Below are 26,674 nucleotides of genomic sequence, written 5' to 3'. Positions count from 1 at the left end.
AATGCTGGGCTGGATGAAACACTGATCTGACTGAATGTGGCATTACCTAAGTCCAGGCAATTGCTACAAGGCAGAATGCCTGGATGGAAGCACTGGAAGACTATGAATAGAGGGTCTTAATATGCTGTTTGTACTAGGGGAGGAGATGACGGAAGGAAAATAAATGATCTTTGGGCTCTGTGGTTTCTAATTTGGAGATTCCAGACTGGTTTTATGTTGAGGTCTTTGGGAGTGGTACAGACTGGAGCCTTTTCCCCTCCATTGTAAGAGACTGAAAATTCTTTGGGCAGATGGGTATAAGAGACTTTGCCTAACAAAGTAAGTAAGGTCTTTTGTGGAGGAGGGGTAAGATGGTGTGATTCAGGGGCTCTGAGGCAAGGTTCGGAGCCTCACTTGTAGACTGGATACTGGGGGGGCTGGAAGTACTATGGAAGCAAATGGGCATAGCCTCAGTGAGAAGGCAAAGCCTGTCATTCCTTTGTGGCAATTGTCTCCACACAACTTGGGAAAAGGGAAACGTAGCAGTCGTGACATGATCAGCATCTGGGCTGCTCGGACTCCATAACGGATTCTTAGGAGTGTTTTAGATAAAGCCTCGTGCTTGCTAACCAGGCCATTATCTTGTACATGTTCAGTTGCTTCAGGAAAAGCTGAACGAGTTGAATTTTGAACTAAAATCTGTCCAAGAAACGTCCCGGAAACAAGATCGCACAATCCAGAGTCTGAATGAGACCCTTAAGAGCAAAGATTGTGAGGTAACTAAGAACACGAGGGAGGGCAGAGGGGGAGGGCATGTATTGTGGCCTGGCAGGGGAAGTGCACTTGCAATGTGGGTGTGTGCATATGCATGCCTTAACTGTTTTAGACAGTATTTGAAGAAGGAGCCCTTCAGCTGCCTCTACACACCTGTAATCTCACAGACTTCTCCCGTGCCTTGTTTCTGGCAAAGCGCTTGCACTAGTTTCCTATGGAGGGAACCCATGCCCAAGATTCCTGCAGGTAGCATGGCTTATGCTTGGCTTCCTAAAGGTTGAGCATCCTATCCTTTTTCTTGCAGACAGAAGAACTGTATCACATGATTGAAGGGCAGAATGAGACGATGGCCAAACTACGAGACATGCTACATAGGAGCCAGCTTGGACATTTACAGGTACATCTCTTTGTCCCCAGGAGTGATAGATGTGGGTGAGAAACCTTGGGCTTGACTCTGTGGGGCTCCTTTGTTCTAAACCAGAGGTGCTCAACCCCTGGCCTGCAGTGGCTCCTTGCAGGTCTGGAAATTTGGCAACTGTGAGGCAGTGCTGCTGCTCCCCTGTTGCCAATTTTCTGGATCCATGGGAAGCCCCAGGCTCTGCACACTGAATGGGATGCCTGATCCCAGTGCACAGGGCTGGATGAAGGCAATGCCAGGCTCCTGGGACCCAGTCCTGCTGTGCAGGTAGTGGAAGGGGGTCATGCCAGGCCCCTGGGACCCAATCCCAATACATGCAGGGCAGGGCAGAGGGGTGACACCAGGGCTCAATCCTGGTATTCAGGGCAGGGGAGGCGGTGGTGCCAGGCCCCTGGGACCCAATCCTAGTGTGCAAGGTAGGGAGGGGGCGGTGGTGGGCCCCAGGCCCTGTTCCAGCTTGCTGACTTGCCCCACATCACTCATAAGGCCGTCAGGGCCAAAAGGTTGAGTGTCACTCTTCTGAACAATTCTGGTGAGCTCAGTCATATGCACTCTCAGGTTTGTGGTTTCCCTCCTTCTTGTTAGATCTCGGAAAATCCATCCCCTGCCCAGCAGCAGCAGGTGGCACTGCTGGAGCTGCAGAACACACTCTTCTGCACCCAGCTGGAGGTACAGAAGGGGAAGAGAGCTCAGCGGCAGAAAGAACATCAGCTGGCTGAAGCCAGGAGGGCTCTTCAGCTGCTAGAGACTGCTGTGCAGGAGGAGCAGCAGCAGCAGGAGGCAGCGTGGAAACACAATCAGGTTGGCCTTATGGCAACTGCTATATTTGTGCTGAGGCCCCTCACATGAATGTGATCCTGTGTTTTGAGTACATGGGGGAAGCAAAGAGCAGATCTTAAAGCTCTGAAAAGCTAAATGCCTTACACATGCTCTTTACTGTACCTCCTATTAGTCCAAACAGCTTGCAATTGAAGCTAAATATACACAGCCAGGGAAGATGCTTAGTAGTAGTGTGGATGAGTTGTGTTGCTTACTGGCAAACTCTTGGCTGGTGCAGAGACCCCTGTGCTTGTTTGTAGTGTGAGCTGTGGCTCAACTGATTACCAGCCACTGACCTGAAAACATGCACCTGTGGCCAGAACAAGGAGTTTAAAAAAAGATGTACCTAAATGCAGGAGAAATTGCATCAGATTTAAAGTCACATAGTCACTTGTGACATGCTGATTTAAAACATTTCATTGAGCAGTTGCACATTTGGACTTTCTCCCCTAAATGCACATCTTGTGCTGCGTGCCACTTTCCCAATTCAAACTCAGTTGGACCTGAACTAATAAGGACTTTCTCTGAGACTGAAGAATAGGCAGCTCTATGTTTTGAGTTATTTGGCTAGGAAACAAAATGCACCATTGAAAACAGGAGTTGCAATTTCATCCTCAAAATTAGGCTGGTGCTTAGTACTCTGTGACAAGCAGTCACTTGGAACAGGGGAGGAGTTTAGAGTTTAAAGACCCTAAATATTTTTGCTGTTGTTCCTTTGAAATTATACCTGTTTGACAGTTTGCTCCCATTGGGAATGTAAGTAAGGAGTTGGGTGTGGTTACGTGGGAAAGCATTAACCTCCATAGTGATGCATGGCTGCTGAAATGCCAATTGCATCTACAGGTGTACAGCCCAGGTATCTAGCATAGTTTCTGTAAGTGCATATGCTCTCGCTCTTACTCTCACTAAGTCAGCATGGTCCTAAGGAGTTAATACTGCTCCTCTGGGAGATTAAACTCTCGGTTTTCTTAGCTGAATGAAAGCAACTCTAGTGACTCGGAGCGCCTGTCTTAGAATCCCCAGTGCCCTCTCCTGCAGCCCTGCTTACCTTCATTGTTTGGTGAGATTCCACTGGGTAATAGGAGCTCTGAATGAGCTGCACATGCCTGTCTTTGTTGCTGCGCACTTAGTCTTCTGGCTCTTTGTAGGGAAGCGGGCATTTAAGGACAAAGTAGTGAGATGTATATTTCTTTCCAGGAGCTGCGCGGTTTTGTGCAGAAGCTCCAAGCAGAGCTGAAGGATAAGGGTCAGCAGCTCCAGAACTTAGAGTGGGAGAAATGCCGTGAGACCCAGGCCCACGAACAGAGACTTCAGTGTCTGAGCCAGAGTTTGGCTCTCAAAGAGCAGCTCCTGCAGGTGAGATGATGACTCATTCAAACTGGGAATGATCCTTCAAGGATCTCAAATCTCTTCTTGTTACTTGGCTGCCAGCTACCCCCTGGGGGCTTAGATCTTACTAGGACCTGTTGTCCAAGGGGGTAGGTTGGAGTATGAAAGCAAGCAAGTCTTGGGCCACAGCTATGGGTATGGAGCAGCAACAACTAAACTAGATGCCAGCCTAACTTGGTCCCAGGCAACTTCCACTGAAGCCAGAGTGGGAGGGAAATAAACAGAATAGAAAATAAATGTGGTGAGTTGATTTGCCCTTCCTTGAAGTGTTTAGGGAGAGAGGAGGTGACTCAGCCTTCACTTTGCTCTCACTTTGTGATTTTTCTGGACTGGGTTCAGTAACATCTTTCTGGTGTTCAGTGGTGGGTCTCATATGTCCTCTCTGGGACTTCTCTCAGGAATCCAGGGAACTGCGACATCATCATCAGAGCTTGGACAAGAGCCCTGCAGTGGCAAATGCCATGCTGGAAAAGCTGCAGCAGCGAGTCAAGGACAGAGATGCTGCGTTGGAGGTAAGAGCAGGATGCTCCAATGTGTTGTTCCCAGCCTTTCCTTAGGTTTAGTCTCGGGACTTCAGTGGGGATGGGTGGCACCATATCCCTCGTGCTCTTCTCCCCATCACATGCCCTGCACTTCCTTTCCTCTGAGTCTGGGAGACTGAGCTGTAGTGTCCCCTACCTCACCAGTGGGAGAGCAGAGGGCTTCCCTTAGTGGGTAGGGAGTTCAGGGTGACTTCTCTGCCAGATGGAATCTTACCATAACCCTTAAGTGCCCACCTCCCTTTCATTTTATAGCGAGCAGTAGATGATAAGTTCTGTGTCCTGGAAGAGAAGGAGCAAGAGCTGCAGCAGCTCCACCTCTCAATAAGGGAGCGGGAGTGTGACCTGGAAAGATTGCGAAGCATCCTGTCCAGCAATGAGGCCACCATTCATGTAAGTGCTCACATCTCCCTGCAGAGCAGAGTCCCATCTGGCAATTGCAGTATAGACAGTTGCCATGTTCACACCTGGTTAATGCACCCTTCTGCCTATGATTGGGCCCAACCTGTCCGTTAGCACTCTTAGCAAGTCCCTGCCATGATCCTGCCCCTCATCTCTCCTCTGTCTGTCCTGGGATCCACTGCAGAAGGAACCAGGCTGTCAGCTTCTGGATAGCTTGATTCTGTGGGGCATTACTTAGCTGGATGCTGAAAGTTTTCCCCAGGGAGGCTGAAACTACATGTTGTGTGGAAGGGTGAAACCCAACCAGTCTTGATTCTGTTCATTTCAGTGCCCAAGAAACTTTAACTGGGCTTTGTCCCATGTTGAATTGTTCCCTGTTTCCTTTATGGTCTTCAGAGCCTAGAAAGCTTGCTGAAAGCCAAAACCCTGGAACTAGAGCAGGCATCAGCAACCTGCCAGAACCTCCAATGGATGAAAGAGGAAGTGGAAGCCAAATCCAGCAGCAGGCAGAAGGAGCAAGAAGGGATCGTTCAACAGCTGCAGACCTCTCTACATGACAGGAACAAGGAAGTGGAAGTAAGAGCCCTGTCTGCTGCTGCTGCATCACTTGACTAGTTGTGGGCATCAGTCCCTGAGGGTTGATGCTGGGCCTTCACAATCTACTCACCCCTAGGGAAGACAGGGCTGTATGTATTGCCCCTGTGCCCACCTGAGACTTCCTGGCCTCAAGTGGTCTTTGGGACCCGGTGTGTCACTCTGTAAATATATTGCTCAAAGGGAAGGATTTTTGTGGGTGATCTCTGTAATCGAACCAACGGAAGAGTTGGGGGGGATACAGGCAAACTTTCAGGTACCAAATACCTTTCTTCAGACAGTGTGCAAGAGACCAATGCACTAATATGAACAAGAGCGCAAAATCTGCATAACTGCAGACCTGAAGGCAAAGGCCAAAGCACAAAAGAGGGTCAGCTTCTGAGTGATGTGCCTAGCTTCTGATGCTGCCACATGCTGCCAGGCAATGGGGAGAGAGCCTGGAGAACTGTTTCCTGGAGTCCTGGCAGGCTCTGGCAATCAGGTGTTGGCAGAAATGCTAGCGGGCATTGAGTCTCAGCCAGCCTTTCCATAAGGTTGAAGGGCACCATCTCAACAGGCAGTCATTGCTAAGTGGGTTAGGGCTAGATGGGGGCACAGCACTCAATGCCTCTGAATATGGAGGTGGAAAATCTGATCCCTCTCCTTTTTCTTTCTTAGGAACTCACAGCCACCTTGCTTTGCAAGCTAGGCCCTGGGCAGAGTGAGATCACAGAAGAGCTGTGTGTACGCCTCCAGCGCAAGGAGAGGATGTTGCAGGATCTCCTGAACGACCGGAGCAGGCAGGTGGTGGAGCATGAGTCTGAAATTCGGGGCCTGCTTCAGGCCATTAGCGCCAAGGAGGAACGCAGCCGAGTAAGTTATGCTTGGAGCAGTGACCCAGTGCAAATGTGATGGACCTTCACTGTATTAGAGAGGCTGGAGACTCATCCCCAGCTTCTGTTGGTGTCATGACAGGAGGCTGCTGGGAATATCTTGAGTTTCAGATTGCTGTTGAATTGAATGTGAGGTCTCCCGTGTTAGTGCATAGTTAAGGTTACAAATACTACCTCATTTTCTGCAGGACTACTGGAAGTTCTGACACTGTCCAGGTGTCCCCAGGCCAAATAGGCCTGTGTTGCCTGTAGGAAGTTCTGTACTAGGATCCAGAGCTGTACATAGCAGAGGGAGTATATACAAATTCTAGTTTGAATAGGAATTCCACCATGACTGGGCCAGTAACACCAAAAGGAACCAATGGAAGGGTGAGCCTCAGAGCCCCTCATCCACATGGGTGATCCCAAGCCACCAGAAAGAAGCCCTTGAGCCATCTGCCCTGCATAGTTCCAGAAGATGGAGGCATGTGGTGTTGCAGTTTTGTAGGCATGGCATGGCCATTATGGTTAGATTTAACAGTTGTGCTAGTGTTCAGGATTCTTTTTGTTGGCAATACATATGAGTTGTTGCTATGAGAGTTCAACGAGTCTTCAGTGTTGCTTATTATATATTTAGTTCCATTAATTTAAATATTACCTGGGTGTTTTTGCATTGCATTACCTTTCATGGGAACTAAATTGAGTCTATTTCTCTTCTCTCAGCATTTTGCTCCTTCTCACTCTTGATCTGTCTTTATCCTCTCCTTAGAATCTCCACAGGGCTCCCCTTCAGCAAGGAGGGGATGCTAAAATCTACAGCTTTCCTGTCAGTGGAGCTGTTACCAGCCTAGCCAAAGATCTGATAGCATCAGCAAAGTGTTTAGCAAGTATTTTGCTAGTGAAAGCAGGGAGCTGTAATACAAACTGTGTAGCTCTGACTGTGTGTGCAGACTTTCTACTGAACTTGGGAATGAGATTGTCTCCTAACCTTAGCAGGTAGATAAAAAGCCTTTCCTGATCCATCATGGACAAGAGTCTGTGTGGTGAGGGGCCAAATATCTTTCAAATAATGAAGAAACCAGTTCATCCCCTTTGCCTTCTCTCCTCTCCGTTTTGTTTTCGTGCCATGTCAGATTGCTGCAGAGAAGATGGTGCAGGCTCTGGCAGAAAGAAGCTGTGAATTACAAATCCTGCGCCAGCAAATGATGGGGAAGGAGCTTGGGAAGAACCACAGAGCCAATGCCAAGCTGTTCCAGGAGGATGGAGAGCAGCCCATTCAAGTAGGAGTTGCACCGTGGATTTCCGTGTCCTCTGCATCCTGTCTCATGGCTCCAGAGAGAGCAGAGCATAGTAGAAGTGGATAGAGGAGGGGGATGTGTCAGAAAGGGAGTGGAAAGAAATAGAAATAGGACAGGGAAGAGAGCAAGCCCAAAGTTCAAAAAATAGATATGATCAGGCAGGTCCGTTGTGCAAGAATCCTTCCCGATATGAAATATTCCGTTGGTAGGCATGGTGCAGGCTTCAGGCTGTGTGCGACTCCACCTACTTCCCTACATCTGCAGTCTGACCTGTGCTGAATCCTGCCACTTCTTTCTTCCCATCATTTGGCTGTTTAAGTGCCCTTAAGTAGGCCTCAGTCAAATCTTGCTTTTGTGGCTGCATCCTCCTCTGATGCTGCCAGCTTCAGAGTCCTTCAGACCTTTCCTTTGGGTCCTTTCGTAGGCTTGTCCACATTTGATCTGTTTGCCTCCCTCCATTGCTCTGCTTTGGATTCTCCAGGACTTGCTGGCCTCTGGCCAGCCCCTTCCCTGAGACCCTGTTTGATCAAGCTGCTGGAGTGCAGCACCTGGAGATGGACTGGGAGACCTGGTCCATGCAGGGTGCACAGAGGAAGCTCAAGCAGTAAGATACTGAGAGAGTTCTTTGTGTTTTCAGGATTTACTGCAAGGAGGTTGTGGTGACACCACCACCAGCACAGTCTCCAAGGGACAGGACAGCAAATACCAGCCAGGAAGAGGTCAGTGCAGTGGCAGATTTTCTGCAGTTCATAAGGTGACAAAATGGGGCTTTTGCCACTGGGGAGAACTTTGCTGCTGTCTCTACTGGTTGCATACAACAACGTTTCATACAACAACCAACAGAGACCTCAAAACAGGAGTGTTGAGAGATCAAACTCAGAGCCCTGGCTCACTGAGGAAGGGTGGGATTAAAAAAACTGGGCAGGAGTTTAGCAAGCAGTTGAAGATGTTGGGTACTAGATATGGGGATGGAAACTGGCATTCAGAATTCTTGACTCACTGAGTGGCAGGAGTTGGTGTGGGAATGGGAACTGATGTTTGCTGATCACTGGCATAACCAGGATGCCAGATTCTTGACTGGGAGAAGCAGAGTTAATATAAGACAGGAGATGATATTGGGACACTCTATAGAACTGGGGCCATTTGATTCTGAAGGGGAAAGCAGCCAGATTGAGTGTGTCAGACTGGACTTTAGCAGGGGGTAGGTGTTTAAGGATCACAGAGTATGAAGTGTCATCAAAAAAAGGACATGGAAAAGCTATTTGTTCCTGGTGAAGGCTCAGGTGCTGTCAACTGGTGCAGGATTTAAAATTTCATTTAAACAAAGAGATTCTGTCCCTAGCCTTTCCATTTGAAAGGAACCAGTAGTTGCACGTCAAGCCCTGCATTAGTGTAATTCTTCTTTACAGATATTATGGAGTCAGCTGCAGAACTGGAGAAGGAGCTTGTTAATGCCAAAGAGGAACTTGAGCTGATGGCAAGAAAGGAAAGGGAAAGCAGGGTGAGTTTGTATAGAGACCTCATGTGTCTTGTTTCACTTGAGACCAATTGCAGACTGGACAGCCTTCAAACTCTAGTGCAGTGCTTAGACCTTTCCCCTTTGAGAGGAAGCAGGGGTTTCTAATACTAACATGTGGGGACCCTTCCTTTTGGGGGTTTCCTGAGCTCTGCAATAATAATTGCCCATAGTAAAAGCCTAGTGGTACTTTACTGTTAACCCTGGTGTCTTGGTCACTTTCCAATTTTCCATCTAGATTCCCTGTTTCCTAATGGATATAACTTTCTTCTTTGCATCTGGTTCTAAAAAATATGCTGCCTCTTACAACCTCCTCCTAAGTAGCTAGGTCTCAGTCTAGCAAATCACTTCATTTTTATTTTTCGGGACCTGTATTAGCTTTACTAGCTTAGCTTTACTCTTTCCAAGGGATGCTCCAGTTTCCAGTGTCATGACTCTTTCCATTCTTCTGTAGGATTTTCCTCACATAGTGTCATTCGTGGAGTAAACAGATTGATGCTAATCCCTTCATCTCACTGTATCAACTCCATAGTTGCTGATCTCAATAGAGGGACTGAAGAAAGGGTCTGATTAGAGTTAAGGCTGAAAGGAAGCTTCTGTCTTAAGCCTTCTGCCTTTCTTGGAAAAATTGTCTTTTGGCCTCAAACAGAGGCAGCAGTTATACTAGTGCCCCACTGGATGGAGGAAGCCTCCTAAGACTCTAGTCTGCACTATAGTGTAGAAGCATGGGGCTATGGAGTGGACCAGAACAGGACGTCAAGTTTGTGTGAAGGGTGTCAGCTTTCTCAGGCCTACTGCTGACTCCATGGTTTCTTCTCTGCAGTTGGAGCTCTCAGCTCTTCAGTCTGTGGTGGCCACACAGGAGGAAGAGCTGCAGGTGCAGGTCTCGGATGTGGAGTCCCTGACTAGGAAAATCCAGATCAAAGAGGACCTTATAAAGGTGGGATATTGAGAATTGTCCTGATCTGCTGTGCTTTAGCACCCCCAGGCAGATACGATTATGAGGAGCATCTAATTCACTCCTTTGCCCCTGCTGACTTCTCGTTAACTACAGTAGATACCTGAAACCAGGAATTGGTGTTTCCATGGAGATAAGCCATGAAACTGAGGCATCTACTAATAAATAACAGGTCTGGTCTCTTCACTTGTAATCTAGGCCTCACTTATGAAGTGTGTAGCAGCTAATGGGGTCAGCATCCTCTGTCCTGGTTCTTGTTCGATGGATCTTGTACAGGAGGAACCATAAACCCATGATACCATTGGAGATGCTTTCTGGAGTCTCCTAATGTTCTACTCAAAGGATTATTTAGGAATACAGGCAACCCCTGCTTAGTGTTCTTAATTGGTTCCTGAAAAAATGAGTGTTAAGTGAAATGAGCATTAAGTAAAACCGAAAGTATGTGATAACCCAAGGTGGCAACTGCAAGTGTTTTTAATGACCCATGATGGCGACCACGAGTGTTATAATGAAATTCGAGCACTTAGTGGAATCGGGTATCAATTTTAAATGAGCTTTATAGTGAAATAGTGCTAAGTGAAACAGCGTTAAGCAGGGGTTGCCTGTATTCACTTGCAAAATGCTCTTGCTAAGGTGTTCTGTAGAACAGTGCTTTGCGTCCTGCTCAGAGTCTTACTTCAGGATGTTGTGTGCAATGCACTTCACAGTCCGCAGGAGTTCCTAGAGTTCCTTTTGTTGAAAATGCTAATCCTGTAGCATCTCCAGGAACCTTTTTAATTTTAGGTCCCATAACTTGCAAAAAAATTCAAGGGTCTTTCCTGTAGTTGATCCATTCTCCAGTCAACCATTTTCTTTCTGGGCTTTCAGGATCTGCAGATGCAGCTGGTTGACCCGGAGGAAATTCCAGCGATGGACCGACTGACCCAAGAAGTTCTGATGCTTCGAGAGAAAGTGTCTATTACAGAGTCACGAGGACAGGAAGCTGCAGGGAACAGGAGGCAACAGGTAGCATACTCTGTAGTGGTACCCCCATCAGAGAGTCTATCCTGTGATTCAAGCTCAGACTTACTGCTTTTTTTTTGGTCATAGGTGAGATTACCGTAAAGACTATTTTCAGCCTTGAATAGCACTGTAATACTATTGTCCTTGGAGACTGTGTGGCTAGGATGTGGTGTAAGCCAGAGAATTAGGCTCTTTGTATGGTCCATAGAAAGGCAGAGACAGGCCTAAACCCCATTCTGGTCTTAAGCAAAGAAGCTTTGGCTGGGGTCTGGAGTCAAGAGTCTGACCCATTCTTTCCCACTTGAAGTCTTTTAGACAGAAAGGCCTGGTCTGTCCTTGTGGAAAGCAAAACTCACACCATTGGGACTGCAAAGTTCCTTTTCTCTCTTGCTTCTTGTTTGTTTTCTTCCTCCACAGCTACTACTGATGCTGGAAGGGCTGGTGGCTGAGAGGAATCGACTGAATGAAGCTCTGCAAGCAGAAAGGCAGCTCTACAGCAGTCTGGTGAAGTTCCACACACACCCGGACAGGTAAGTGATCTCTGCCCCCACTTTGCACCATTCTTTGCCTTTGTTGCTATGTCATCCTGCTAGATGAAGGAGTAGGGCTGTCCCAGAGGACTTGGAAAGACCTTGCAGTAGCACTTAAATTAGTATCAGCCAGAAGGAAACCTGTGCTGCAGTAAGGAGTGCCCGGGTGAATAATCAAGGAGGAGCTCAGTGCACTGTTGCTCAGGAAAGACTGAATTGCTGTCAGCTTTACCCTGCTGAAAGATCACACTAGCCACGTAAGGCAGTCCCATAGCAAGTGTGAAAAGGGTCAGGTTTAATAGCCCCGCAGAGATTTCACACTCCCTTCAGATTCCCCCATGCTCATGCCTCTTGTGTTTTCTTTCTGTCCCTTAGCTTCCCCCATCCCTGTGCCCATTGGTTTGCTTCCCTCTTGCCAAGTCTTAAAGAGTGCACTTTGCTTTGTCATTGTTATCCAATTGTTTGGCTGGGAGGGGGCTGCTAGTGGATTGTCTGGGCCACGTGCCTGCATCAAGGCACAATGGATGTTACCAACCCCCGTGCTACCCCTGTGCCCTCTGAGGGGATGCAGCCCCTTAGGCAGCTGAGCTCTCCTCAGTGACAGCAGTTTACACATGGAGTTTCTCTTGGCATTCTGGTGAGTACTGATAGTAATCATCAGGAAACTGTCATTCCTACCCAGAGTGTTGCTTGAGCAATCTGCTCCTTCTAAGGGTCTGAGTGGGCATGTGCCAGGGCCCAATGCTGGTGTGCTGAGGAGCCCATCACATGATGCTGGTTCTGTTGAGGTTTAGAAGAGAAATGGAAGGAAATGAGTTACCAGCACAGGGGCTGAATCTGTGATTAGAGCACTGAGGACCAATGCCTGGAGTAACAATGGAGATGCCAGTTCTTTGTGTGGGCTTACTGGTCAGGACATTGACTTACAGCCTAACTAACCCTCTTTCCTTTCTGTGTGGCGTGTCTGAATAGCTCTGAGAGAAACCACACTCTGCAGGTGGAGCTGGAGGGGGTCCAAGCACTCCGGGACCGACTGGAAGAGGCTCTTGGAAGAAGCTTGGAACGTTTGAGCAGGCTGGAGACCCAGGGCGCCATTGGAGGTGGGGATCAGGAGAGTGTGAGAGTCCTATCCCAGCATGCCTTCTGAGCTCTGGCGTTCACACTGCCACGCACCCAAGATGGAAACTGCTCACTAACAGCAAGCCTGGCTGTGACTGACTTTGGGAGGGCAGATTTGTTACTAATGATAACGGTAGAAGTGGTGCATTTAGGACTGCTGTGGAAACGGCACTCAGTGCAATCCACTTGTGTCTCGTGTACCTGCCTGTCTCTATCCCTGCAGTGGAGGTGACAAAATGTATTTGCACATTCAAGCCATTCCATTTTAGTTGATCTCCATCCATCTCCCTTCCCTTCCCTTCCCTCCCCTCTGCCATTGGGCCAAATAAAGATTCCCTTCCTCCAGAAGTGATTTTAAATGTTCTGTATCATCTCACAATTGCATGAGTGTGGATTTGTCCCCCCCCCAAATCTTTTCCATCCAGTGGAGTCCTGCTCCTGGGACAGTGGCTGCCTCTGAAACCAAGCTACAGTGTCAGGGGAAAGGAGCAAAGAGTCTGTGGAAAAACAAGTTCTTCCTGGTAGCCAGAGCTTGTGCGCTTTGGCAAGCTGATGTTGATGCTAGACTCAGCAAAAAAATAGTCCATTTTTAGGCCCTAATCCCATCCAGCTCTGGATTTGGATTCTTTTCCATCCTTGGGGTTGAGAGCAGTCTACCTCCCAGACATGGAAGCGCACCCAAGGAGACCTTGGCTCTTCCTGTATTAGACTTTGTCAATAGCTTGTGATATTAGGCCAGCCCCTTCCTTCAGCAAGAAGAAAAAACTGCCAGCTGTAGAAGATTAGTTGCTAGAAAGCCAAGTTTGGGTGACAGAGTTGTGCACACATCCATGTGTCAAACTAGGGCTAGGAGATACACATGCCACTGCTCTCTTTGTTCAGTACCTGCGTGTTTTTAATATCAATGAGAAAATTAGACTCCCCCACCTTAAGCTATGCCAGGGGCAACTCTGAAAGATTCAGTGGGGCATATAGAAAGCCATGCTCTGGTTTGTGGGGTACGTAGGTCCCATTCAGGAGTACAGTATGTCTACTGTAGTGCATTGGTTTCTCTTTCTAAAAGGTATTTCTAATAAAGTGCTGGGAGACCAAAAACAGTGGGGTTTCCCCTACTAGCAGCTCTTCAATGACAGTTTATGCTTGCATAAGGGGAATATTAGCTTTCTCATTATATCACTTCTAAAATTCTCAGTGTAATTGTGAGGCTGGATTTAGTGTTTCACTTAGTCAACCATACTCTGTTACACACACTTATCTGTATCATCTTAACAGCAAGCAATGCGAGGTCTCAGGCAGGAGGGAAGAGCCTTGGTTCTCCTTAGTCTCTGAGGCTGACTGGGTCATGCCTTACAATGCAGCCCTTGTGCACTTACCAGGCGATTAAATCATTGCATGTGTCTAACTCATGTTCACCAGTGTGTGTTTCATACTTTGCACTGAAGTTAGAGTTGATCCTTCTTCCAAACTGTAGAGAGGGATAGGTAAAACCTAGATAGGCACATCCAGTCCACCTTCCCAAGGTCAGTTCAGGATTGCTTCTTAATGTGTGTCAGCTAGCATTTAAATTGACTTATCCCTACTCTGGGGATGTATTAATATGTGTTCCTGCTAGAAAGTTTATCTTGGTGTTGAATCTCAATAGTCCCTTCCTTTCATTGCTCTTGTTTATGTCTCTGTTATGCCATGCTGACTCCTTTCCCTTTGGCCTTTGTATCCTTCACATTGCAGTAGATGGTTATGTTCCCCCTTAATCATCCTTGGTGGACTTGGCTCTCTTAACGTTTACTCCTACATCAGTCCCATGTAACTGTGTTACTCTGTTCTTTGAAGTGGCTCTGAATTTGTCTGTATCCTTGAAATGGAAGCCAGCCCAGAATGCAGTGATGTCAGTGTGATGTGAAGGATTGGTGGCACTGCCGTAGGATAAACAGGTCTAGATGGTTTCTTTGCAGTTTATCACACTACAGACTTCCTGTGTCTAGCCTGCCTCTCCCACCACTGTTGCTTCCCAGCATCTTCCATAGCAGAGCTTTGAACAGTTTCCCTCAGGCATTATAGTTCAATTTTTTCTGAGCTCTTGGAAGATACTTTTATGGCCTTGATTAGCATAGTATCCTATAGCTCTTATTCTAAAGTATACAGCCCCTGCTGCAGGGTGGAGAAGACTGTGCTATCCCTGTTTTGGAGACTAAAAGACACAGCCATGCAGAAAATCTGGGAACGATTAGGATATTACAGTCTGGTTTCTTGAGTCTTCCTGTCTGACCACTAAGCTGTCTTGAATCTTGTAGCATTTTTTTGTGTCTTGGTTCCTTTGTTCTATGCTATCCCTTTGGTCTGTCTTCTGTTTCAGTTCCACCTCTGAATTTCATTCCTATGCAGTTTGCACCCCAAGCTTCAATGAAGATACTTAATACAGCCAGAACTACGACCAATCCATGCTACCAGATGCTTTCTGAAAGTCATATTTATTGCATTTATTTCCTCTTGATCTGCAAATTCTAGAGGGGGAGAAAAGACAACAGATTCTTGGCTGACTATATCTGTTCCTTTACAAATCTGCTTTTCGCTATGTTGTATCCCTGCTGCCTCCTCCAAGTTCTATAACTTTACTGTTAGTAACAAGAGAAGAGGAGCTATGATCCTGTTTCCTTCTTTTGACAGGTTGGTCATGTATTTGATTCTTTCCCAATTTTCTACTGCCTTCCCACCTTCCCATTTTTTTGTCAGTAATTGGTCTCTTGGCAGCCTAGTGGAACTGAACGAGAGCAGTGGTGAGCTGACCATGCAGGCCAGCTGACCCGCAACCTGAACTAGCCTAGGCCTTTTAGCAAAGCATCTGCTCTCAAGAGCTGCTTGTATTGTGTCCATTCATTCATTCTGTTCAGCCACCTACTGAAATACAAAGGAACCACATTTTCCATCCCTGTGCTTTATCATCCTTCTCCAGGCACAGCAGGAGTACCTAATCAATCAGCACGGTGACATTTCCACTAGCATTGTGCATGAGGCTAGGCAGGGGGAGAGCATGCCTAGGGTTGACAAACATGGGTAGACGTGACCCAACAGATAACCTCAGGGAAGCTCTTACAGGCTTCCTCCATGCAGGGTAACATCAGTGCTTTGCCAGTCTAAATCCCATCAGGGATGGGCTTCCATTACACCGCCTGGCAAGCTGGTTCATGATCCTCAGATCTCTCTAGTAGGGATAGTTGCTTGAATTTAACTTTTTAGTAAACTTACTCAGTTTGCTCTCTGATGCTTAGTTGTACTCTGCATATTTAGTTCTTTCTGTCAAGCTGTTTCTATGTCCTCAGGATCAGGGCAGATGAAGAGAAGCCCTTCTGTGTTTGTCTCTGAACTTGCTCCTGTTTTCAGTGCCGCCTTGGCCTGTTGTCGTGGAATCACAGAAAACAAGGCTGGAAGGGAGCTCAAAGAGGCCCTCTGGTCCAGTCCTCTGCTCCAAGGCAGGATCAGCTCTGCCTCAGCCATTCCTGAGAGATGTTGGTCTAACTTCATTCTTAAAACTTTGAGTGATAGAGATCCCACTGCTATCCAGGCAACCTCTTCCCATGCTTTACTATCCTTTCAGTTAGGAAGTTTTTTTTCCTTCAAGGCTACCTAAACCTCCCTTGCTTCTGATATTCTTACTGTACCCGTGATAGAGATGGTACATCATCTCTATAATACCTTTCTTCTTGCTGTAACCTTGTACATAGGTGAGGACTGCCATCATGTACCCCTTCAGTCTTCTCTCCTTTAGACTAAACAAATCCAACACTTTCAATTTTCATAAGTCATATGTTTTAGGCTTTAGATCATTTTTGCTCTTCTCTGCATACCCTCCAGACACGCTTCTCTGCATACCCATACCATGTCTTCCTTGAAGGGTGGCATCCAGCGTTGGCCACCATACTCCAGGTATGCACTTCCCTTAAAATGCCACAGTCTGGTTCTACGCATCTTTTTGCTCTGCACATTCAGCTCTAATCACAGCAGCCATTCTGCTGCAGCCATGTCCCATTGGAAACTCATGCCTACCTTGCTGTCCCTTGTCATTTCTATGTTCCCTTTAGCATAGCTATTATTGTCCATTGAACACATCTCTGTCTTCCCTCAGCTGTATTTGTTTTGATTTTTGTAACCAAAACTCAGTTTTGTGTTTCCTGACTGTTTCTAACCTCTGCAATTACATATTCTATTTCCTCAGTAACATAAGTTGCATCTTCCAGGTCACTGTGGTCTGCAAATTTTATCAGAGGTATTGGCTCCTTCCAGATCATGCATGGATGAATTTAAAGAAGAGCAGAGGTAGTTTCAACACTGCAGTGCTCTGTTTAAGAGTTGAGGTGGCTCATGGTATCCATAAGCACCGGATATGGTCAATTTGTTGGGCGTGTTAAAGAGCAGGAGTCAGTACCCATCCATCTCCATCCATTCCCCCACCAAAGAGATGTGGGGTCACAACAGAATGGTTCTGATACCAATGCTATATTATGAACTGTGAAATGACTCTGCCCTTATGTTAGAAGCTTGAGCCTCTGAGCTGAGTGAGCTGAACTGGAAGAGTGGGGAGGCAGATGGAGTGGGAGGAGCAACACTGGAAGAAGAGAGTATAGAAAATACGGAAGGATCATTCTGTATGTGAGGTGGAGGGGGGAGGCCATTGGGGTAGAAAGTCCAGATCACAAAAGTATGCTGCAGCCTCCTGAATGCTGTAACAGGCCATGTCCTCGGCTGTGCGACTGGAATGCACTAACTTCAGTATAGTTTCACTGGTGTCTGCCAGCTGAGGCTAGCAGAGGAGGCTAGTATGGGTCTGTCTCTGCCTCTGTGGGCATTCAACCAGACCTTTGCTGCTCGGGTTCAAAGTTCCCTGCCTGAGTGTGATCTCATCTGGTTAAAGTTTTGCAGGCCAGTTCAATGCCACTCATGCCTTCTGGTTGTGAGCAGTTTGCCTGGGTGCTTACAAAGGTAAACAGTGAGTCAGACTGGGAGTTTGTTTAAGATAGCATCCTGCTTTGTGTATCTGAGTGAATTAACATACAGGAAAAGAGTAAAGCCTGTAGGTCTGTTGCTCCCAGTTGTGGAGGTTGAAAAGGACCCAAAAGCCATTTTCCTAACTAGCTGGAGCTTCCCTCACTGTATGGGGAAACCTTAAAGTGCCATAGAGTCCGTATTATGACTCAGTCAGGCATCTTCCTACAGCCCCTCCTCTTACAACAGGCCAAAGCATTGTTGTCCTCCCACTGTCCCCAGCAGTTCAGGGCTCTGGATGGCTGGGAGCAGCCTCAAGGCCATTCTAAGTGATGGGGCTAACCCTGGTATTGGGAAAGCTGCCTTGGCCCTTCTCCAAACTAACCCTTCTAGCAGCTAGAAACTAGACAACTGCTTGGGTATGAATCACTGCAAGCCCAAAATCTGTGGAGGCTGGGGGTGCACAACAGTGACATGAATTTTCTACGTAAGTCTTTCCTATTGAAAATGATGGTGAAATTCCTTGTCTTGTTTTGGCCGTGCAAGAGGCTAATGCCTCTTTATAGAGCAACTGTAGGATACCTGAGCTCAGCAGAACCAGACTGGCTGAGGTGGGGGAGGTGGAGCAGAACAGAATGAAGTATGAAGATACCAACTGCATTCATTGTAGTCTTCAGTCTCCAGTCAAGCCTGGCCCCTACTGCCTGTTATTCTTAGGGAAAGAATATAGCCTGGGACTCGCACCTTGTAGGTTCTGAGGGGGAGGAAAGAGAGATCCTGGTAGTGCAACTGCACTGGTGCAAAATAGCCCAGGCTTAGGTGCTAGGAAAGAAACACCAGGCTATGTGCAGAGCCTATGGGATCTGCCAAGATGAGGAGCTGACCTTATTATGGCTCATTGCATGAAGGAGTGGCCTGAAGAAACAGAGCAAGGGCAACTGTGAGAGCCGTGGCAAAGCATAGGCTTATTGAAAACAGCAGGACAAAGAGGGCAAACAGGCAGAGTCTGGTGGGGTGCGCCCCCACAAGCGTGTACATGCAGGGACATATTTCCCATGTGACAATATTTGTGCCACTGCTATTTGTCCCCAGGCATGCTCCTGTACGCATGCTCTGGTGTGCAGGAAAGGGACCCGGCTAGGATAGGGGAGGCTGGGGTCAGCACCTATGCTGGCCACACCAGCCTTACTTGGGGGCCTCCCAGGGCAGCAGTAGTACTGAGCTGGCTGCTCAGGCCTTGGCCACTGGCTAGCAGCCAAAGTGTAGCTCTGCCTGGCCAGGCTCCAGTTTCTGGAGGCACACCCTTCTGCTGCATGCGCCATGCCACTTTTTAGTGGTGGTTTTCTTTGACACCGAGATCTCCCAGTGTCAAAAAATCCTGCACTGCTGCTAATTAGCAGCACAACAGGTGCATATGCCCTGTGTGTGGTTTGTGGTGCCTCAAACAGCTCTGAGGCACCACACGCCATGTATGCACTCAGGGGGATGCATCCGTGGGCTCCTAACAACTTGGCTGTATCCAAGCAGGCTTACTGCATCGTGGCAGGGATCCCACAAACTGAGACAGGTAATTACCCTGCAAAGGAAGAGGGCAGGATGCAAGTGGCTGAAAGGGCATTGTAAAGGGACTGGGAGAGATTTCCACCTGGCATGCTCAGGGCTTGTTTGGGCAAGATGCACATGCCAGAATATACCAGAGCACTATCATGCCAGCTAGTTGCGGCTCCCAACATATTGGGAAGCAAATGCGTTAGTGGAAAAAAAACAGTTCAGTAGCATATGTGATGGGCAAAGAAAATAGCTGGGTTACAAAACAGAAATACCTCCAAATAAATCTGTGTAGATGACCAGGACATAATGAAACCCTTAAGCAAATCAGGAATTACTGAAGAGTAGGTAGGGGAATCCCTAGAAGAATGTGTTTAGTGAGTAAAAGGGCTCTACACACTAGAAAGGAATTAGCAAATTTATTGAATTATTGACAACTGTCATATGGGCAAAAATAAAACACAGGGAGAGCAACCCTGGACTTGATTTTCCAAAGAGAAAAAAAGAGAGAGGCCTTCCTAGTTGCCAGCTGGTAAATTCAACTTCCATCCCTTGTTAAAGAGCTGTAAAGAAAGGAGAGAGACTGAAACGAGGAGTAATAAAGAGCAGAAGGGGTTTCAAAAGCAAAGCGGAAAGTCAAAATGCTGTGCAAGTTATACAGTGCTTTATCATTACAGAGGTCAGATACCCCGGTAAACTGCATTATGGTGTTATTAAATGGCTATTAAAGTGGTATGTGGAGATCCCTGATTGCACTGGTTGGGGGCACCAAGGCAGAGTCCTGCTATCAATAATCATATTTAAACAGCTGTAGTAGACATGATTCCTATTCCAGCAGAGAGAGACCTGACGGTTAGAGAGAAATGGCAGGAGACTGGATTTCACTGCAAGAGTGGAAATTCACTGCCTGCACGCTGGTGTGGGCATGTAAGAAGTGGGGGCAGGAGTGTAAGCACTGCAATATGCAGCAGTTCAAGGGAAGCAGCATTTGAGAGAGTTGATGGGGTTTTCTATTGACGCTAGATGGCAGAAGCACTCAGCAAAGCATATTGGCATTGGCATTACAGGCTTAACTCCACTCCAGGTATTAGTGTATGAATGAGCAGCGTCTCCTGAGGATTAAGGTGCAAAAAGATGCAGTACGGAGGCAGCCGCGCATTGTGTAGTCAGCAGGCAGAAGGCTGGGTAGCTCAAAAACAGTTATAGTACTGAGCTCACTTTTGGTTGCCTCATCATCAGAGGAGTGTAGCTGCATTGAAACACTCCAGAGGAGAGTGGAAAGTGGGGGTCGGAGGGCTTGACTGAGCCTCATGGGGTAGGGAAGAAGCTTGGCCAGTCCCTCCTGTGGTTCCATCTCAGTGCAGGATTTGAAGGGATTTTCCCGGCTGTGGTGGCATTCCAGTTAGGATAGATTTGTTCATACTGCGTGTGATTTCCCTCCTATTAGGTCAGGGTCGTTTCACCCAGCAAAGCATTACAAGGAACTGGAATCCACACAAGCATAAGGATGACACTAACTGTGCTCTAAAGTAAAGCAAATCAAATCTCATGCTTCAGGGTGCTGATTTAGCTTCTGCTGAGGTTAGGTGGAGATTCCCTTGTGTGTAGCATTGCAGAAGGCGCCAGATGCCTTAGGAGGCTTTCTTGGTGACAGTCTGTGGTAGTGGGTTACGGCAGAACATGGCCATCGACACGTTGGAACAATGCACTGCTCTGGTCCTGTGAAGCATGTTGTTCAAGGGTAAGCATGTATGAGGCAGGTGTACGAGAGAGAGAAAGGCCTGGTGAGTTCATCAGAGGGACCTGCATCCCATGATGTCTCGTGGTGTTTCCATCACAATCCAGCCAGGCCAGTTTACCTCTTTCCAAGCTACAAGGTCCATGTAAACACTCAGATAAACCTCCTTGGGACAGAGAACTGTGTGTATCTCATACCCTGCCCCCAGACTTCTCTTTGGGGAGAGGCTAAGCACAGCCTTAGGGTCTGACCTACTTGCTCTGGGACTGGCTCAGACCCCAGAATCTCTCCTGCATGGTCAGCTCCTGGGGAAAGCCCTGTCCTGCTTCTTGGGTGCAACTCCAGGAGAAACTGGAGGCTGTGCTAGAGCAGGCAAATGAGTGGGGGTGCAGCCATCGGAGCCTGTGTGAATGAGAACCTGGGGTGTCCCTGATTTGGAGACCCCTGATTCTTTGTATGTACCTCCAGGGCATGCCAGATACTGGCTTTCTCCCCAAGAGAGTCTGAACACTGATGCCCTAGCAGTCATAGCTCCAGGGGATGCCATGATCTGGGGAAAGACCCAAGCCAGCCTTACTCAGGCTGCACTAATGGGCTTGTTAGAGCAAAAGCATCCCCTTTCTGCTGCTAGTGCCTCCCCGCTGCCAGTGACCCATATGCACCTTGCCAGGCTGAAGGCATTTTCTGCTGGCCAGACTCCACAGGCTGCTGGGCTCCGGGCACCGTGGTTCAGCTCAGTTCAGGAGTCCACCACTGCAAGGGCATCCCTGACAGAGCCTGGCCCACCCAGCGCAGCCCTCACCTCAATTGCATGGAGGGCATAACTGGAACAAGGTGGGCACTAGTAAAAGTGAAAGATTTATCTAAGAGACACTTATTGTACTTGGTAGGTAATGAGCAAGCTCAGAACACAGAGACAGTTCTGTACCCTGGTCTTTCCTTGGGTATCATTGGGCTCCTGCTTATCATACCACCAGTAGCCCAAGCCCCTTCACCCAGAACCTCTTCCTGGGCTTCTCTGTTGTAATGTAGGTGGATGGGGTTCTTGTTCTGCTTGTTGCTGTGCTGGGGTCTAGTGTCTCGTGACCTTGAGACTCTGGGAAGCAGAGAATGCAGTGGGTGTAACATACTTGGCTTGTTGGCATCTGTGCTGGCTTCTTGACTGGCTCCCTTAGAGGCTGCATGAGGCAGGGCACTTTCCAGGGTGTGACTGAGCTGGGTAGTTTTATCCTCACTTCCTGCTTCCTACGGCACCTTTGAAGTCAACAGACAGACCAAAATTTCCCACAGCCCGTGCTTCCTTATAGGGAGGTGCCCAGCAGGGAAAGGTACTGGATCTCAGCACCTGGAGGAGCCTCTGGTACCAGGAATGAAGGCTATTAGTGTCCCAGTGCAGAGTCCTGGGCAGGAGCAGCTGGCCTTCCAGAGGGCCTTGGCTGTAGCTGGAAAAGGGTTTGCAAGGGTTTGCCAAGGTGGAGAAGGGTGGGCTTGGACAGGGGGCAGAGCGGGGCTTGTTTCTTATAAAGCTAATTTCCAGAGCAGTCGACATAGCTCAAGAAGCCCCCTGCCCTTCTCATGTCTCGCTTTGGTGTCTCTTCTAGGTCAACACATGGGGGAAGACACTGAGGACACCAGCACTGAGTTCACTGACAGCATTGAGGAGGAGGCACCAACCAGATCTACAGCTGCACAAGTAAGCCTGAGAGAAGCGCTTTGTTTCTAGAGGGAAGCCTAAAGGCTCGGGCCACTTGGAAGGAGCTGTTACATATTGCTTGTGCCTTACTGTGTTGCGGGGAGTCATTCTGGAGTGTGACGTTGCTCTGGAGTGTGACCTGTTTGGTTATATCCCCCCTCTGAGAATTGGGACCTAGTGCCCTCTGAAAACATCTGGTGGGAGACAAGCAGGGCTGTCCCTAGGGTACGGCAAATCAGGGCAACCGCCCCAGGCCCCACGCTTTGGGGATCCCCATACTTTGACATCTGAGGGCTGTGACAAAGGTGCTACCTAGTGCCCGCCCTGTGGCACAGCCTGGCCCAGAGGCTCTGCGAGGCTACTGGGCACCGGGCACCATGGTTCGGCTCAGCTCAGGGGCCCCCCACCACAAGGGCATCCCTGACAGAGCCTGGCCCATCCAGCGCAGCCCTCACCTCAGTTGCCCCATGCTGCAGGTGGCCCCCTGGGGCAAGCTGTGCCAGCACCCTCACCGCCAGGGCCAGGGCTGCTACCTCCATCCTGCTCTGCAACCCGTGCCACCCAGCTCTCTTAAGGGGGCCCTGCACCCCACTAGGGTCGGCCCTGGAGACGAGCTCTCCAAGCACTGCCAGCAGAGGCGGTGGGTTGAGAGTGTTTTCTGCCCCTGCTGTACTTGCCATGACATCCCACTTACACAAACTGCTAGGTGCCTGCCAACCTGCGGGTCCCCTCAGCCAAAGCTGGGAAATCATCTTCTCCATGCACCATGCAGTCCATGCTCCCTGGAGACCATTGCTTGTCAGTCTTTTGCACTGACCTCTCCTTCAGCACCTGTGCTTTCTTTCTAGACTAGCCAAGGGGGCGTTGAGAACAAGCTGGAAGTCAAGGATATTCAGTCTGATTCCCTGGCCCCAGCTCTGCTGGAGAGCCTGCAGATGGAGCTGCTGTGGGAGAGATCACAGAGTCAGCAGATCAAGGACGAGAAGAGGAAGGTGGAAGGGGAGCTGAGGGAGCTGAAGGCACAGCTTGAGGAAGCTGGCTTCTCCTCCGTGTCTCACATCAGGTAAGGCAGGATACACACAAAGGCAAGGATGAGAAGCACTGTAAGATCACATGGCAGCATCCTCCAGTGTGGCTGGGAGTGCATGGCTGGTTCCTGGGTGTCCTACTGAGCCACTTATCGCTGTGGATCCTCTTAGGGCTGCAGACAGGCAGCTTTCCCCCAGCAGCTGGTGCATGGTCCTTAGAGACTCCAGGCTGGCCTCTGCTTGCCCTAGGCAATCTTGAGAGAGGAGGATTTAGTTTCAGGATGACTTGTACTTTCTTCTCCCAACCTTTCCTTGCCCCAGGGAAATGCTTTGGCCCTTACTGTAAGCCAGTGTTGGCACTGGATTCACAACCCAGCCCTGATTCTTTTGCTCCAGGCAAGCACAACGTTCAGATTGACCACAACGCCTACTGGTTGATAATAGGCAAATTTTATTGATACACAGTGATAGGAAATAAAAGCAACACAGGCAAAGCAAGTACAATATACATTACCCAAATTTCCCAGTGCCCAGAATATACATGAAGCAACCAGTCCATCCGGCCAGTACGTAAATGTCACCTTGAGGTTCTTTGCTTGACTGTCCAACATCAGCAGCCTTGGAGGTTGGGAGCCAATGCCAATTGTCCCCTTTGCTGTTTTGAAAACTCTTCCTTTTTCATTCTTTCTTCTCCAATGGCTCTTCATTTTTGGGCATCATTAATTGGTCTTCCTGTTGTTGTCATACTGTCCACGTCCTGAATCCCATTTTCATAACCCTATCATATGCCCACATCCTAATTTGGGGCATTTGTGTCCTCTTAATTTGGTCTGTTCCCCCAAAACCGGAAAGCTTAAGGCTTTTTGCAAGCAGGCACTTCAGTCCTGAAGCCAGGCCTATCTCTATTATGAAAATAAAGTTTGGATGTTTTCAATTACCCAGGATGTGTATATGTTGGCCTTGCTGTTTGCTTGCCTGGGTTAGACACCCTATCTACTTTTGAAGGTTATGAGAACTGTATAAGAAAACAGGCTTTTAGAAATCAATTAACCCTTGCAGCTATAACCATTATTCTAATGCATATAAAGTTACCTATGAACCAGTTTCCAAAAGCAAACCTCTAAATATCATTTTTTTAGCCATCAATCCCTTCCTTGAAGATTCACACCTTCATATCACAAATGAAGCACAATTAAGGGCATTTTATGGAATGTTTAATAGCTTTGTGGGGAGGGCCTCCACTAATCATCCCGGGAAAAGTATGACAGCATTTGTGGCAGTGGCAACGCGTAGGGGCTGCATGGGGTGCAAGTGTACCCCCGGATCGGACGCGCTCTCCACTTAGGTGATGGGCGGGGGGGCAGGTGGGAGCGCCAGTGCCCTCCCTGCAAGCGCCGGCTGGGGCATGGGAGCGCCAGATGTAGCGCCACTTCTGGGACTGCTGCGGGGGACCCCTCCACCCCAGTCAGCAAGACTGGCCACAGGGGACCTCCTCCCAGTCACTGACCAGTCACTGGGGGGCATTTGCCCCTCCCAATTACTGTGGCACCAGTCACCCATGACTTGTGGTCAGGGGCGCCAATGGGCTGGACATTGTGATGAACCTTAACCCTTATTCAAATGCTGCCCATACCCTCTTTGGTTTGGGTTTTTGCCTCAGCATTCCCTAGCCCAGCCAACTGAGTTTTAGTCAATCAGGTTTAAGCAGGCCTCCCATACTGAGGCCAGGGAATATACAGCCAGAGATGCTCATTAAACCTTTTATTTCGCATTCCACTCCACAATCAGTGCTTCCTCTGATTGCCAATAGGTGTTTAGACCAAAGAAACCTTCCTTGGCCAGCGTCTGTGGAGATTAGGCTCGTTCCCTATACTTTTACCCTTCCTATACAGCGGGCAAGACTTTTCTCATCATCCCAACTGGACTGATTGTGATGGCCTGATCCAGTCCTGTGACCAGAAACTTAAATACTATGTTTGCTTAAAAGAATATGCAGCTCCTCTCTCTGCTGACGAGCTGTAATCCTTTGAAGGGGAATGTGTAACTGGTACAACAATCCACGGTGACAATGGTTCCAACAGCCAGCACAACAATAAGGGGATGTAACATCGAGTTTAACACTCCAGCCGTCTTGAGAGACCAACCCAGCATGCTTTCCCACCAGCTATATTTACCTGCCTGTTTAGCTTCAGATAGCACCTGAGTGATTTCCTCTGCAGCATGATGGTGTGACAGGAGTATCACTATCGGAGCCTCTGTGAGCGTGACTCCGTCCTCCTGTAATGGGCCAACCGCCTGCTTACTCACCTGCCATGCCTTGGTCTTAATTAATTAATTGATTGGTGTAATCAGTGGGAGGCTGCCCATTTTATGCGCCCCGGTGCCAGGGGGCACTACCTGTGGCTCCTTTCCTCCCCTACACCGCAGCCCAAGCCTCTCAGATGGAACTGATGTGGTTTGACCTGGGCCCTGTTATGCTTTGGCCCTCTCCTTTCCTTCTGGGGCTCCTCACCACCCCATCTCTCGCTCTAGGGCCTCATTGCCGCCCCCTCTTTTGCTCTGGGGCTGGGGTCAATGCACCCCCCCAAACCACTGCACCCTTTCTGACGCCAGGGTCCCCACGCTACTGTGGAGCTCCTATGAGGCCTCCTCCAACCCCTAATAGCCTCACCCGGTCCTCCGGTTAAAACAGTAAATACAGAACTTAAAGCCCCTAGGCTATAACGTAAAACTACACTGTCCGGTCAAACAACATTCTATTCCTACCGGGAAACTACTCCAACTCACGGCCGCAACCAGGGTATGCTCCTGCAGTCTATCTTCTGCTTTGTCTCTGCTCTGGCCAAGCTCCCCGCTCCTTGGCCGCCAGAGGGGAACTGCCCTCCTGGCCTCATGCCTGGGTTTAAGGAGGGCCAAGCCCTGCCCCTTCCTGTCAGCTGGTTCCCTTGGTTGCCCTAGCAACCAGCTCCTGTGCTGCCCTGGTGACTGACAGTTGAGCCTCCCCCTTCTCACCACTAGGGGTCTTTCCTGAGCCATTTACTGCTTTCAGGCGTAGGGCACCCGAGTGCTCTGCGACAGATGGACACTGATATATGCCTTCTAGCTCCTTCAATAACCTGATTAATTTGAGCCTGCACCTCTGGATGTTGTAACAAGTTTCATAACAGCTGGGGTGATATTCCCAATGCAACTGGTTTTAACTGTTGATTTCCACATACACCATATACCATAGTAAATCTCTGCTGCACAGTTTTCTTTCTGGCATAATTAATATTATACCTTGTTACAGTAATAAAACCATACATCACTATTGCTAATATTGGCCCAAACATTAATGTTGGCCCAGCCAGATGTGCCCGTTCACATAAGTTTTTAACCTCCTTACAGGACCATCACCTATCGCAGGGCGTACACATCCCCACCAGGGGTAATGCCTTGCTAGACTTGGTACTGGCCATGGGGATGACTTGGTGGGGGATATGCAGGTACAAGGTAACCTAGA

General features: G+C 48.5%; 1 protein-coding gene across 9 annotated transcripts in view; it reads left to right on the top strand.

The window, feature by feature from the left end:
• LOC109287037 (myomegalin-like) overlaps positions 1-26,674 on the top strand; it is a 152,004-nt gene that overhangs the window by 57,642 nt on the left and 67,688 nt on the right. For all 9 annotated transcript variants that reach the window (XM_019501959.1, XM_019501961.1, XM_019501955.1 and 6 more), the window contains 17 exons: positions 636-755; positions 1,058-1,150; positions 1,757-1,972; positions 3,188-3,346; positions 3,778-3,891; positions 4,174-4,311; positions 4,717-4,896; positions 5,572-5,766; positions 6,899-7,045; positions 7,701-7,782; positions 8,473-8,564; positions 9,403-9,519; positions 10,405-10,542; positions 10,957-11,069; positions 12,042-12,169; positions 22,053-22,144; positions 22,993-23,207. In XM_019501959.1, coding sequence (XP_019357504.1) covers positions 636-755; positions 1,058-1,150; positions 1,757-1,972; positions 3,188-3,346; positions 3,778-3,891; positions 4,174-4,311; positions 4,717-4,896; positions 5,572-5,766; positions 6,899-7,045; positions 7,701-7,782; positions 8,473-8,564; positions 9,403-9,519; positions 10,405-10,542; positions 10,957-11,069; positions 12,042-12,169; positions 22,053-22,144; positions 22,993-23,207 — 2,339 coding nt within the window. The remainder of the gene's footprint in view (positions 1-635; positions 756-1,057; positions 1,151-1,756; positions 1,973-3,187; positions 3,347-3,777; positions 3,892-4,173; positions 4,312-4,716; positions 4,897-5,571; positions 5,767-6,898; positions 7,046-7,700; positions 7,783-8,472; positions 8,565-9,402; positions 9,520-10,404; positions 10,543-10,956; positions 11,070-12,041; positions 12,170-22,052; positions 22,145-22,992; positions 23,208-26,674) is intronic.

This window comes from Gavialis gangeticus, unplaced genomic scaffold (assembly GCF_001723915.1).
Source record: "Gavialis gangeticus isolate Ggan-Ray unplaced genomic scaffold, GavGan_comp1, whole genome shotgun sequence".
NCBI classification, from domain to species: domain Eukaryota; kingdom Metazoa; phylum Chordata; order Crocodylia; family Gavialidae; genus Gavialis; species Gavialis gangeticus.
The sequence above is the reverse complement of the archived record's forward strand: the minus strand, read 5'-3'. Positions and strand labels throughout refer to the sequence as shown.